At 43.6% G+C, this 13,610-nt stretch overlaps 1 protein-coding gene across 1 annotated transcript; it reads right to left on the bottom strand.

Annotated features, from left to right (window-relative positions):
- Window positions 1-10,301: 10,301 nt before the first annotated feature.
- On the bottom strand, window positions 10,302-12,505 carry LOC123191903 (NADH-ubiquinone oxidoreductase chain 5-like). The gene is made up of 2 exons (XM_044604457.1): window positions 12,404-12,505; window positions 10,302-11,577 (listed from the first exon to the last, which is right to left on the bottom strand). Exons 1-2 carry the CDS (start codon window positions 12,427-12,429, stop codon window positions 10,356-10,358), a joined length of 1,248 nt encoding a protein of 415 aa, XP_044460392.1. The 5' UTR covers window positions 12,430-12,505; the 3' UTR covers window positions 10,302-10,355.
- Between the last annotated feature and the right edge of the window lie 1,105 nt (window positions 12,506-13,610).

Genomic DNA, 13,610 nt, shown 5'->3' with positions numbered 1-13,610 from the left:
CTAAAGTGAAGCCAATCGCTTATAAAAATAAACCAGTCTCCTTTTAAAAGGAACTGGCCAATTCACTTCGAAAAACTACGTTCTAACTTGAGCAGAAAAATTGGTGGCATTTGACATCTAAAGTTTCACCACCCCTACTACTGCCCGAAATCCTACTTTGGTGAGCTTTCCCAAGGTGACACCGAAGGTCTACCTCCTTTCGTGCGCCCCTCACCTCCTCCATGAGGATGATCCACTGGATTCATTGCAACATCATGAACAATGGGGCATCTGCCTAAGCACCGGCACCCCCACCACGCTTACGGCTCTATACCTACTAGACCTGTATTCGGTAAAGCTTTCTTTCTATATGCTAATTCTCATGCAGTTCATATTGTCGATATGAGTATAATTGCCTCGAGAAATAGATAAGAATTCCTTCCTTTAACGGTAAATGAATAGGAATCAGGTTAATAAAACCGGAACTGTTTCCGCCTTCCTCTCGAACTGAGCTATTTCTCTGAAATACACAGTTTCACATCATTACAGGAAATCCTATACCTGTGTATTACCACCCGGTATGGAGCCATCGTCGTCTTCGGCGTAGCGTGAAGACCTTCCCACGGTCTTCGAGTCGTTCTTGACTGGCTAGCAAGCACCAGTGGAATTTAACCGCCTTGTGGTCGGGACACCGCCTTCTTCTCTAGAATCACGCAACTGGTACTGCTCCCCACGGTAAGGAGAAAGACCTTAAGGCATAAACGTAGAGCCTGAGTCCACAAGATAGTATTTTCTCGTTGACGATAGTGGCCATTTTCCGGTTCAGTGGTTGTATCCAGAAAGATTCTAGAGTCATTTGCCGTACCCTCCCAACCAACCATCACATATGTGAAACTCATGTGAAAATAAAAAGCACACGAACTCTTCTGTGTTGGAGAAACTCGTTTTCCACGATAACGTATTTGGTTTGCTATTGGAACTCGGGCAGAAATGTGTGTCCCGGATCCAACGCTATTCTAGAAATGCCAAAAATAGAATAATAGATGAATTAGAAAACTCAACTGTTCTTTGTGATTCGGTACCGCTTGAACTAACTGGCCCAATTCTTGGTAGGTACTTATTAGGGGGAGGGCCAACCACCGAATGAACAACGATCTCCCGGTCCCACTTGATTCCTGGGGAATTTAGGGAACCCTGCGGACTTGACTCTTTTAAGAGGAAGAAATTCGAAGTGAAATATCTAGAATATGCTTTACACTCCATTTTCACACAGGTATGCCCCCTACCTTTCTGTAGATTGATGCACTAATAAGACTCCAAATCCTTGGTTTGAGCATCCCTTTCTTTTGTAACCTCTCTTAGGAACTTCAAACGGAACAAGGCTAGGATCCTAATCTCTATTCCTTCCTCCTTGGCGTCAGATAACTCCAATAAAGCATGACTGAAGTAGATATAAAACGTGTCGAAGAGCAATAGACTCTTTTTTTATAGAGCTTATCATTGTCATTGATTGACCAGCATGACTTATGGATTGCATTTTATACTGTGCTATTTGAATAGCAAGATTCTTGAAAGGCGGGGGAAATAGACTTTCTTGCTCCTTCATCATTCTTGCTAAGGGCATCTAAGGAACTAATCAAAGGTTACGAAAGAGAAGGCTTGAAAAGGAGCTTACTTTTCCCGCTAATGCTACTTCCGCTATCTCGTAAGGAGGATACGACTCATAAACCTCCCTTGGTATTTGGGTAGGGAGAAAGATAATTAATTAGACTGAGTGAGGAATGTATACAACTACTGCTCAAAAGGCAATAAGAAGCACGCACTCCTACTAGACATGGAAGGAGTAAACCTAAAATATGCTTTCTTCCCTTATGTTGAATCGACTTCCTTGTCTCTTTCTAGAAAGTCAGCAGCTGGCCCAAGGTGACCTACTGGGAAATGAAAAAACAATTGGTTTAATCGAGTACTTATAAGCCGAACAGAGTTCTCTCTCATATTGTTATGTTTACCTGGAATGCCATAAGCCTGCTCTCAAGGAACAACTCGAATCACTGCTGACGCGGGACTTGCTTTCGCACGGGGAGTTGGATAATTACCCTCTTGTGGGTATGGCGATAGATAGCAATAGCAACGGATTGATTATGATTATGATTAAGTAGACTGACTGTTGGATGAGCTCCAAAAGGTGGTGAGCCTGATGAGTCAACCAAAGGGAGTGGGCCCTTTAAACCCCTAGGGCATAAGCATTTCTGCCTATCCAAAATAAGAGGTCAAGTCAATCTTGAATGCGGTTAGTACCTATTAGTATTAGATACAGAATCCTATTTGCTTTGAGCGCCCCTATCCTCTATTCTCTCTATCTATAGATGGAGAAAGACATGCTCGATATGAATTGGGACAAAGAAGAAAGTCAAAAGCAGGAGGTAGGTCCGTGGTTTCAAGTTGAGTAGAGTGGTTCCTTGAGGGGAGTCGGCAGAAACCTTTACTCATTTGATTTCCTCCCAAAAGAAGGAGGGGTTTTCCTATGGTAGGCGCCAAGAAAGATACCATGAAATTAGGCACCAGGTACTATCCATCACACTTAGAGTTGGTATTTATTGTTTGATTCGAATCCCTGCTTACCAAACAGTTGTCATAACAGATTTGAATGACGATATCCAATTATGAAATGGCTAGAGGAGGCACAGAGATAAGACGGAACTGATGGTAAGGTAAATCAAAGGTTTTCATTTACCTTATCATCGTCGTAACTTTATTATCTATTTGTGTATGCTATTAGAAAGGGAAATTCGATACAACCAACGCGCAAAACCTTCCGTCTTTCCTATGAAAACAACTTCCGCCTGGATAGAATAGTTAGCCAACATGAATTCCTGCTTATTGTCCTTCCTACCCATAAGTGAGAGCAAGGCCAAAGTAGAGCATAGAGCTTAGAAGTAGGATCTGGTAATTGGTTCTGCTCAGCAAATGCAAAAAAAGAGGTGTTTTTGGGGTGAGTCCCTGCCAAGCGGCTTTTGATGACAGCGTCGTCAACGTACACTTCTGCATTACGACCCAACTGAGACCTGAGGATGAGGCTCATTAGGTGCTTAAATGTGGCACCGACATTTATCAAACCGAAGGGCATCCGCTTGTAGAAGAAGGAAGGGGCGATAAAACTAGTTTTTTCTTTGTCTTCCTCAGCCATATAGACTTGCTGATACCCAGAGTAGGCGTCGAGGAAGCTCAACATCTCGCACCCTGCGGTGGAGTCGACCAGTTTAGTCCTTGTACTTCGGTGGAACCAAATTCCAGTATATGGATTGCAAACCTTTTCTGCTTTGGGTCTTAAGTGAATGAAAGGGTGGGTTAAAAAACCATGGCCAGCCCCCTCAAGAAATCTCGCCCATAGGTTACTGATGGGATGCTAGCTGCCGGTATACAGGAAAAACGTGGTGCAGATCATGAACAAGATGTGATAACACATATCCCTTATATTTATTGGTTCTACAGAAGATGTATGATAAAGAGCTGGCATTAAGTCATGCAACGCGCTCAGGCTTTATAAGAGGAAAGACTCTCGCCAGTATAGATTGAACGTATGGCGCTTGCTTACAAGACTGCTACTGAAAAAGGCTACCTCTTCAAACTGCTGAATGCCCTATTCCATCTATCTTTCCCTGAAAAAGCGTATACTTCTGTTCTATAAGCAAATAAAGCATACTTCTTCTGCGAATCAAGCAGTCTTCTACCTTGGTGGGTAGCGGAAAATCAAATCAATATCGGAGTATTGCTCTAGCTGCTGCTGAATTAACCTGGATTCAATCGTTACTCTCTGAACTAGGCTGTACTTCGTCCTCCCCTCTGGACCTCGGAAATGGAAAAAAGTTACCGGTGCGTAATTGAAGATTCGGTGAAAACTAGTCGACCTTTCATCACAAATTGAAGCAGAGGCTGTTAGTTGAAAATCCATTTGCAGATCCTGTTGTTGAGGTAGAACCAGCTTCACCAATAGCATAGACTCTATCAGTCGAAGAGATCAGCAGGTACGAGGATAACAGAGACAGAGATAAAGGCTTCGTCAGCAGAGACGAGAGCGGGGCCCTTTTGAAAATCAGAAATAAAAGGGGCAATCAACGAATTGACCAGGTGTAAGCAGAGGGAACTGGAGCAGAGCAATATGTAGCATACTTTTCCGTTCGAGACCCGTATCTAGACCCTTGTGATCGATAGCCGGACCCATGCTGACGACACCGAAATCCTGCCCCTCCCGCGGAACTAGTACCACCAATAGATAGGCCCGTCCCTTCTTGGACAACCCTGAAAGTATCTTCTTGTACGGACTGAAACAAGACAAACTACTCGCGGGACCCACTTAAGATCTCTTTCTTTAGTTTTCTGCTTTATTCCTTTCTTAGAAAAAAGTAGCTTCCCTTATTAGTAGCGCTAGTATCTTTTCATAATGATGACTTTTTTTAGAGCTTCCTAGATTTTGAGAAGCTGAGGCATTGCCGGCTGGGGGGAAATTTGATCGAAACTAATAACAACTAGTCATGATTAGGGACAAAGCTTAGCTAGTATACGTAATGTGTTCAAGGCGCATTTCCTCCAACAACTAGACTAAAGAAAATAAGGGCGGAAGGATTTACTTAAACGTTGTTGCATGAGCGGCTTCTAAATGAGTGGTTGATGATTCACTTTCTGATTATTACCCGCTAGCTATTGAAGCGGCAGTGTGATGTCGGCCCACTGCGGAATGGGTGCCACCTAACTATGATTCGGTGAAGGTTCCACCTTCCTTCCACAGATATAGTTATAGTAGTTCCACTTGATGTGGATCGCGCCCATGCTTGCTCAGCTCCAGGATCAGGCTCCTAAACCTATTTTCAATAAATAAGTCATCTGGTCTATGTTGTTGGAGTTCCGCATGACGCCTTAATCCCACCTCTGTGTCTAAGGAATAGCCTTTTCTTCTTTTCTTTATTATTCGTGGGAACATGTAAGATTAGCAATGGAAATTTAGCTACGGCCGTCCCTTCCTCAAGCAAACAACGCGAGACTTAGTTAACGAAACAGGAACTCCATCCCTTGACACTAATTTCTGATACAGAAGTGGAATCGAAAAAATGCGGGAAAAATGCACATTCAATATTGAGAAAATGTTGTGTAACTGCCCTTGCCTCAAGGTCTTGAGAAACCAGAAACTAGTGTTCGATGGCCCAACAAATCCTATTGGTTTTCGCAGGGGATGTCATTTTTACAAGCTTTCGCATGCTGAGCGTGACTATGGATTTTATATAGTTATGAAATAACCTTCTTATCCGCGAGTTCTTCAGCCAAAGACTCCTGATATCGCTTGTTGGGCCCTTGATTCCGAAGTACCAGTACCGAAGGCAGACTTGAATGCATTAGGTTGGGAAGCGGCCTAGAAGGTGCTTAAAGATAGGTGACAGTTGTGAAAGTTTAGTCGACTTGTCGGCAGCAACTGACCTTTCTTTCATCAAAAGTAGGAATGAAAGCTGGCATGCAGATAAGGAAATCTCTTTTCTTCTCTTCTACTCGGCTACGGCCCTTCTAAAAGGAGAAGCAATAAATACAAAAGTGCTAGGTTTGGATTTGAGTGAGATCCCGGATCGGTAGCTTCAGATATCCCCTCAGACTGGAATGAGAATTTCGATAGATTTCTTTGCTTTAAAGCATAGTTGCAGGTAGGTTATGCTCCTTTGCTTCATCCCTATAGTCTAAGGATTGCCAATCAAACAGTAGCGGTAGACTAGCCATATTCATCTTCAACAGTCTCCTGTTTCCCCCTATTTAAAATGGTAAGCCTGCGCAGCAGAAAAAAAGGTGCTCTAATCGTACTCGAGCCCTTAATCCCCCAATAGGGCTTACTTACCCAACTCAATTCTTTCCTTCCTGTGCGAAAGCAAGGCCTCTTTCTCGACTTTACTTGAATGCCATTTACTGAGCTATCTTCTTTTTTCTTCTTCTGGCGAAAGCACATTTTATTATTTTACGGAAGCAAGACGAAAGGTCATTTCGCCAATCTGGGGAATAACAGTAAAAGCAATCGATCGGAGAAGCCCCCCTAGTATTGAGAATGAAAAAGTGGATTCATTCCCCAGGCGTGTGTGTGTGCTTTCCACGGGCCTGATCTCGATTTCTTCTTAAGCTGTTATGTCCTCCGAAGTGAAGTGGATTGGTCGGAAGCTAGACTCCAACAGCATCGATACTCAAATAACCGGCTCTGATACATGGCTTAGAGCCTTCAATCTTTAGCCATTATTCCCAGTTCAGGTGGTTAGGTACCAAAAGTTATAAATAGGCCCAATTTCTCCTTTTATACTAGATTTCCTTAACAAGGGCATCCAATTCTTGAAACAAGTCACGCTCCCTTCTCTTTCCACTTTCACATTCATGCCCAGTTCTTTTTCGACTTGGCAATCGTAGCAATTTATGTAAAGCCTCCTGATCCAGAGAAACATGCTCGATACATTCTAGTGAACTATGAAGAGAAGCTAGAACGGTGGAAGCCTGAATCAAGTGAGTGCCCATTCTTAATAAACTTGGGAATAGTAGCTCCTATGGTTTTTAGAGCGAGTGAATGACACGCTATCTTCTTATGAGCGGAGATAGAGAGCTATGTCACAATCAATAAGTGAGATGCTGTGGGCGAGGAATCTTCTGTCACAATAGAGGTCTTCTTTTCGAATTTAAGTGGGACTAGCTTCTTCCTCAATTGATATTACTGACAATCTAGCAATTCCATCCTTTAGAAGAAGATAAGTAAACCATTTCTTTGAATTGCATGATTGAGTGATGGATGCGGACAATCACAAGCCTACTTTGTTTATAGAAAAGAGCGTATAATCCCTGATCCCTACCTGTTGTAGAGAATCTATCGTCTAAACTCTTCTGTGCCATTTGCCGCCTAATACACTATTTCAGTATAATGTTGTTTGCTGGTGCATATCTCTTGATTGACTATTTATTGGTTATTAAGCATTAGTGAGCTGACCTATGTACAAGTTCTGAGTCAACCCCCAGATCTGTATCTCCTTGCCTTGTAATCCCTCATTCATCTATTTATGTGCATGCTTTAGCGAAGTCTCCAGCCCCATAAATATTAGTTAATGCATGATGCGTAAATCAATAACTAAAACTAAAGTGTCGATCATCCCATGCTACCACAAGATTTTTCAACAACATGACATATTGAGAAAAATCTATGTTAGAGCCGCCATTTCCTTACGGTTACATTAGTGTGGATTGTTCTTCTGATTCTTATAGGCCTGGCACCCTAGCTTCGATAGATTTATTTGATTTTGCAAGCTATGGCACAGGAATGTGATATGGGTCGTATCCCGCACCTCCCTTGATTCCGTGTGAAATCCATCCAAAAAAGCACGAGTTGGATCGGCGTAAAGAACAAGATGAATGTGGTATTATCTCTATTAGGACGGTTATGAGGTTGTGCTCTTTTTTTTCTTTATTCAATATCTATTCTTTGTTTCTTATATTCCGCTAATTGTTATCTTGAATGTATCTTTATGCTTAATAGATAACTGGTGATGCTAGAGCTGTCAAGAAGGCATTGTTTTCAGTATCAACCATCATCTACAAATGCCCATCAAAAGAGACCATTTCTCTTGAAACTTATGTCCCTCCAAGCATTGTACATCCTTCAGAGCTTCCTGTCTATCCTGCTAGTAACTTCTACTCAGTGTCAGATGCAGCTATACCTTATGGAATGGACATCCAAATCTAGCTATCTTAGCAAAGGAAGTGGCACTCAAATCTACAGGTTTTTCTTCTTTAGCCTTTTCGCCCAGCGTTGTCATTATTGACACATTTTTGCGATCCCTGTTTTTGAGATCCTCAATGACTACCACCAGAAAGGGAATGTGACCACCATTCTTATTTGAGAAAAGTGTCTCCACTATAGCACTAACGATCCTAGACAGCAGAGAAAGCTTGATTGGAGCTAAGAACTATTTCTAAAGGATCCCTTCCACTCTTGTGTGGAAAGATCTTTCTTTGTTCAGTCCAGTCTGATTTAAAACGTGTTGTCTACTATTATAGGGGCTGTCGTTAGGGTCACTCCTTCTTATGCCGGGAGATGGCAGTTATCTATATTTAGAAATAATAAAGAATATGGGTGTGATTGTCATCACAATGGAGTGATCGAGTAATCAGCCCTGTAGGTTCCTCTCTATTTAGATAGACCCCATCAACATGGCCATTCCCTTCTCCTGGTAGCAAAAACCCATTAGAGGTTTGATTCTCAAAAGAAAACAGACCAGAAACTCGAAACTATTCCTACTCGCCAGGTGGCTTTATCAATTTGAGTTTAAAAATAGGAAAAAAAAGGGTGTCAAAAGTAGAAGTATCATATCTTCTTAAGGAGCCCAACTCTAGCTAGAGAATAAGAGGATTAGGTTTTGGCAGGATGCGAGGTGCCAACTTATTAAGCACGAGAGTCGTAAGATCCCAGTTATAGAAGAAGAGTAGGCCAATCCCAATCTTAGGCTGCAACAAACAAGGAAATTCCTGTCATCAAATCGGCCTGATCCCCAAAAGGAAATCGCAATCCAAAATCCCTGTATACGATATACGATAGATTCCGGGCACCTTGCTACATGACACTTGTCTCGCATTGCATTACTGACTGCTTCTTCTTCTGATTTCTTTGCTTTGATGATGCCCTTGTCCCAAAGAGAGTTCTTCAGCTGAAGAGTACTTTGGCACCCTAGAACACATCTCCCTCTGGATGAAGCCAACAGGTCTCACACAAGAGTAGTATTTGTGGCTTCATCGAAAACTATCAGCCAAAATCCAAATAAAATGCATCATAGACCCAGCATCATCCTTCATTGGGAACTACAAAAGCAACATCCAACTTCAACATGGCGGCCACTGCACACAAAACCTCCGATATATAAGAAAAGAAAACCTTTTTTACAGTATGGAACAGGTACTACCACCTCCTCCAGCTCTAGCTGAGCTCTCTAGTTCTTCTCCATCAGTGAGTTGCAATGGGAGCATCTCAACATCCTCTGGTAGAATCTGTGCAATCCAAGCCTTCCGGGACATCATCCACCCGCAACTGCTTTCTCTCTTGCAGCTCTTTCATAGCAATGGCCTTTATGTTTGGAGGCTAACCCAGGCATCCATCACTCTCCTCCCAAAGAAAAAATATGCCAATACCTTCGAGGATTTCAGGCCAATCAGTATCATCTCGAGATTCATGAAAATCATTTCAAAGAAGAGGAACAAACATTGTCTTTAACAACACTCATCCACTTATTGACATTGACACGTATCAATCAGCGTTTATCAAGGGTCGCTCACTCATAGAAACTTTCTTGGTTGTGACAGAACCACTTATCTTTCGCCACAAACATAAGATCCTTATGGTCCTACTCAAGGTAGACTATCGCAAGTCATTTGACCGAGAAAGAGAAGAGTTGTGTCTTAAAGTAAAGACGAGGATGTGGAAATCCACACACACTTGTCTTTCAGGCCCAGCCCACCAGGGATTTCCAAATTGTTAGCGGCGGGTCTTTCTTCTTCTGGGCGAGCTGCGGAGCTACTTTTTCTTTCTTTCATTCCATCTGTCTCTGTATGCTTGGGTGAATGCCATAAGCGGATTTATATGCCCCGGTTCCCAGGGTTAGGGTATTCCCTATGTTGAGCCTACTCAGATCAGAACAAAACTTTTGGATTCTCTTTCGCCTATCGGCCGGCTTAAAACAACCTTCACATTTCCTGCTGAGATCCCAAGTCTCCAAGTGGGCCCTCTTGGCCACCTAAGACCTTGGCTTTTTAGAGAATCCCGCTCCTGTGTCGTAGGACTTGTAGCTCGGCAGTCCATCGGGTAGGTTTGTTTATCCTTCCTTTTTCGAGTGTCTTCTTGGATAGTTATAGCGGCCCATAGGCGCAAGATGTACCTTGTGGAGGGCGGCAGTCCCCTGGACATAGCATAGTCCTTTCACGCAGTGGCCGTTTAGTCCATGGTCCGTTGGATGGTCGGTGCAAGGCCAGAAATTGGAACACATTAATTCCGCTCGTTCCTGTCCTTCGCTTCAGGGCCTGTCCCTCGGTGTGGTCAGTACTCCATACTGTCGGGCAGCAAAGCTTACACTTGTTCACTTATTATGACGGTTCACCAGGGCCTCTTTCCTCCTCCCTTTTCTGCTCACTCGTAGGGGTCCAGACCCCCACAAAGGGGGAGGGAGTCGACTGAACATCTCAGCCATTGGCGGGAATTTCGCCCGCATCTGATCCCCAATTTTTGTTCACCCCGGATGATCGTGTTGGGTAAATTGTGACCTCGTATGATCGTATCGGGTGAGCAACAGCCGCTTCGTCACAGTACTGACTTATGGGCTAACAGGTCACACTTTGGCCAAGTATCCTACAAAGAGACTCCCGAGAGCCAAAAGTATTAAAGGAATGGCCATAGGAATGGGCGCATCATGACATCGTAATCTGTCTCCCCCGAATGAATTAGTTGGTACTAGAAATGTTAGAAATAGTAAATGAAAGGAGTAATAAGAAGTGAAAAGGACAGAGACACTTCCCAACCAGAAAGCAAAGTTCCCATTGATGGTATACTTTGTGTAAGCGAGCTCTAAGATCACATCTTTAGAATAAAATCCTGTTAGAAAAGGAAATCCAATAAGAGATAAGCTGCCCATGAGCATCATGGCATAGGTCAAAGGAAAGGAGGAGGCAAGCCCCCCCATCTTCCGCATATCTTGCTCATCCGACATGGCATGAATCACCGAACCCGCACTCAGGAAGAGTAATGCTTTGAAAAACGTGTGATTCATTAAGTGAAAGACGCTAACCGAATAGTTAGAGATGCCACAAGCAAAGATCATATAGCCTAATTGACTGCAAGTTGAATAAGCTATGACCCTCTTTAGATCGTTCTGTAATATTCCAGTGGTTGCCGCAAGGAATGACGTCATAGCTCCTGCAAAAGTAATAACAATCAAAGCCGTAGGTGAGTATTCAAATAAAGGGGAGCACCTTGCTATCATGAAAACGCCAGCAGTGACCATAGTAGCTGCATGAATCAAAGCAGATACTGGAGTGGGACCCTCCATCGCATCGGGTAACCAAGTATGCAATTCTATCTGTGCAGATTTCCCAACAGCACCAATAAAAAGTAAAATACAAATCAGAGTTATGGCATTCAATCTCATATTGCAAAAAATCCATTCATTTCTGGGAGCACTAGCACAAGCAAAAATGGTTGAAAAGTCTACTATTTGAAAGAGAGTAAAACAACCAAAAATCCCAAGAGCTAATCCAAAATCACCTACTCGATTGACAAGCATAGCTTTTATAGCAGCTTTATCCGCCTGAAGTCGTGTAAACCAGAAATGAATTAACAAATATGAAGCAAGACCTACTCCCTCCCATCCCAGGAATAATTGAAGAAAGTTATCTCCAGTCACCAACATTAGCATAAAAAAGTAAAAAATGGATAAATAACACATAAATCGAGGGCTATGCGGATCCTCGGACATATATGAAATGGAATAAAGATGGACCAAGCTACTTATGAATGTAACCACAATTAACATCACTACGGTCAGGCTATCGAACACAGAGTCAAAAGTGAATTACGAGTCAGGCCAATCTGCGAATCGAGCGAGCTCCCCTTGCAATGATGTGGTGGTGAACCTCTCATTCGTCTTCAGTGCTCTCCGAACCGTGCGGGAAGGTTTCCCATCACATGGCTCACCAACTTGATCTTCTGCGGGAACCTTATGTCAGAACAGGCCTGGCAAAAGAAGTACGGTCTCGCTTTCCTTTGCCACTCAAGTGTACGGCATCTGCCGTGCTTAGGCCCCTTCTTCCCTTCCCTAATCCAAAAATGAGTCCACCGCCTGCCTGGCACTGTATGGGTATAGGTATGGCGTGCAGGCCAGCCTCCCTTGGATTTTAGGTGATTAACTACCGAAGCGAAGAAAAGGCTGGATCAAGAAAAGGGGGGTACTACGAGCCCTCTGCCCCACGCATCTAACCAGCTCACGTGGTTCACCGGTTCCACCGACGTCACCCTTAGATAGGGGGTGTGTTGTCCCTATTGGGCTGGGCCCTTCCCCATAAGGCCCCACCGTCGGGGCATAAGCGCCCTCTTGCTACCCATATGCAAGGCGTCGTCTTAGCCTTGCCTTCCCAGGATCGCTCCCACACCTGTCACGTTCGTGATCGGCCTCCTCAACAGTGTATCGATCGAAAGGCAGGGCGGCAGAGCCCCCAACCGACGGGAGTAGTTACGTCCAGTATGTCCCCCCTCGATTCCGGACATGCTATGATACCCCAGGGTGGGTAGGACCGGGTCGAGTCCGTATCACCGTTGAACAACTGCAGCGTCCGGATCTGATCTATCTACTTGGCAATTCATCCGGTGACTTCACGGTCGCCAAAGAAGCCCCAAGAAGCATCAAACATTTCCGATGAGATCCATGGAGCTATTCTGAGATAGCAAGCACTAGCTCCCAGTGTGACTTCATAAAAAGCAAGAAAAGATAAGATCGAAGAAAATGAAACGCACGTGGTGGTCATTATAGCGGTTCCTTCAGATCCTAGAAAACGTCCGAAAAAACCGGCTACGGAACTACCGAGCAAAGGCAAAAAGACAATAAGTAGATACATAAGATCGAATCTCTTAAAAAAAATCAGACAATGTTCAAGCGGCCTGTCATTGAGACAAAAACGTGTTAAGCATATAAGCACTTTCGACTTGATTTGCAGTGGTCAGTTACGCAAGACGGGAAGAGAGTTTCCTTCTTCAGAGTCCTTTTATCCCAATATTAAGGATAATGTGTGGGCCTTTACTAAAAGAAGATGGTTGATCCCCTTGCCGACTCATTCCATCCCCCCCCCGGTGGATCGTCCTCTTATTCACTCTCGCGAGCAAAGAAGAAGAGAGACAGCATTCAAGCCAGCAATGGGCTGAGGTATGAGACGATAAAGGTAAAGAGAAGGGGTCGTCGTTGGTGCATAACAGATCTTTCCTATCTACGATCTTTCTCGGTGCATAAGCGAGGCTTCGCGATCGAAGTACCACATAAGCAATAAAGCCAATAGACCTTGAATAGCCTGTACGAAATAACTTGTGAAGAGGATTTACTACAGTCTAAAAATCTTGTACGCAAGTTGGCACAGCGCTTTCAATCAATCTCGCTCATCTGGTCTGCCCGGTCAAATCAGCGATCATGCCCCCCTTATTCTAGCGGAGGAACAGCTTCATCAGATTCATTCCCTTGCTAATCCGCCTTCAAGCCTTGTTCCTTCTTCCGCTTCATCTATCGTAAAATTCTATATGCCACAAATAGAAGTAGAAAGAAATCCTAGCAGTCATTGAGATTGAATCCAGAGGAAATTGCAATCCAATTACCGTGAGAGCGAATTAACAGAGTCAGTTCAACTAAATGGTCAAAATCAGAATAAAGGAAGGTAACGAAATACTTCATTAACAAGGCCCGTTTAATTAACAATTTTAGCTTTCTTTGCTCACCAGCTTTTTTCTGCGCCCCTTCACTCACTTCTGAATGACTCCTTTAGCACTCTCTTTTGGTTGGTTACTTCATTGAAATAGAAAGTACATCTCTAACTCCCGGCTAACGCGA

Source organism: Triticum aestivum, chromosome 1A (genome assembly GCF_018294505.1).
Source record: "Triticum aestivum cultivar Chinese Spring chromosome 1A, IWGSC CS RefSeq v2.1, whole genome shotgun sequence".
In the NCBI taxonomy this organism is placed as follows: Eukaryota; Viridiplantae; Streptophyta; class Magnoliopsida; order Poales; family Poaceae; genus Triticum; species Triticum aestivum.
Note: the sequence above shows the minus strand (reverse complement) of the source record. Positions and strands in the feature narration are given on the sequence as shown.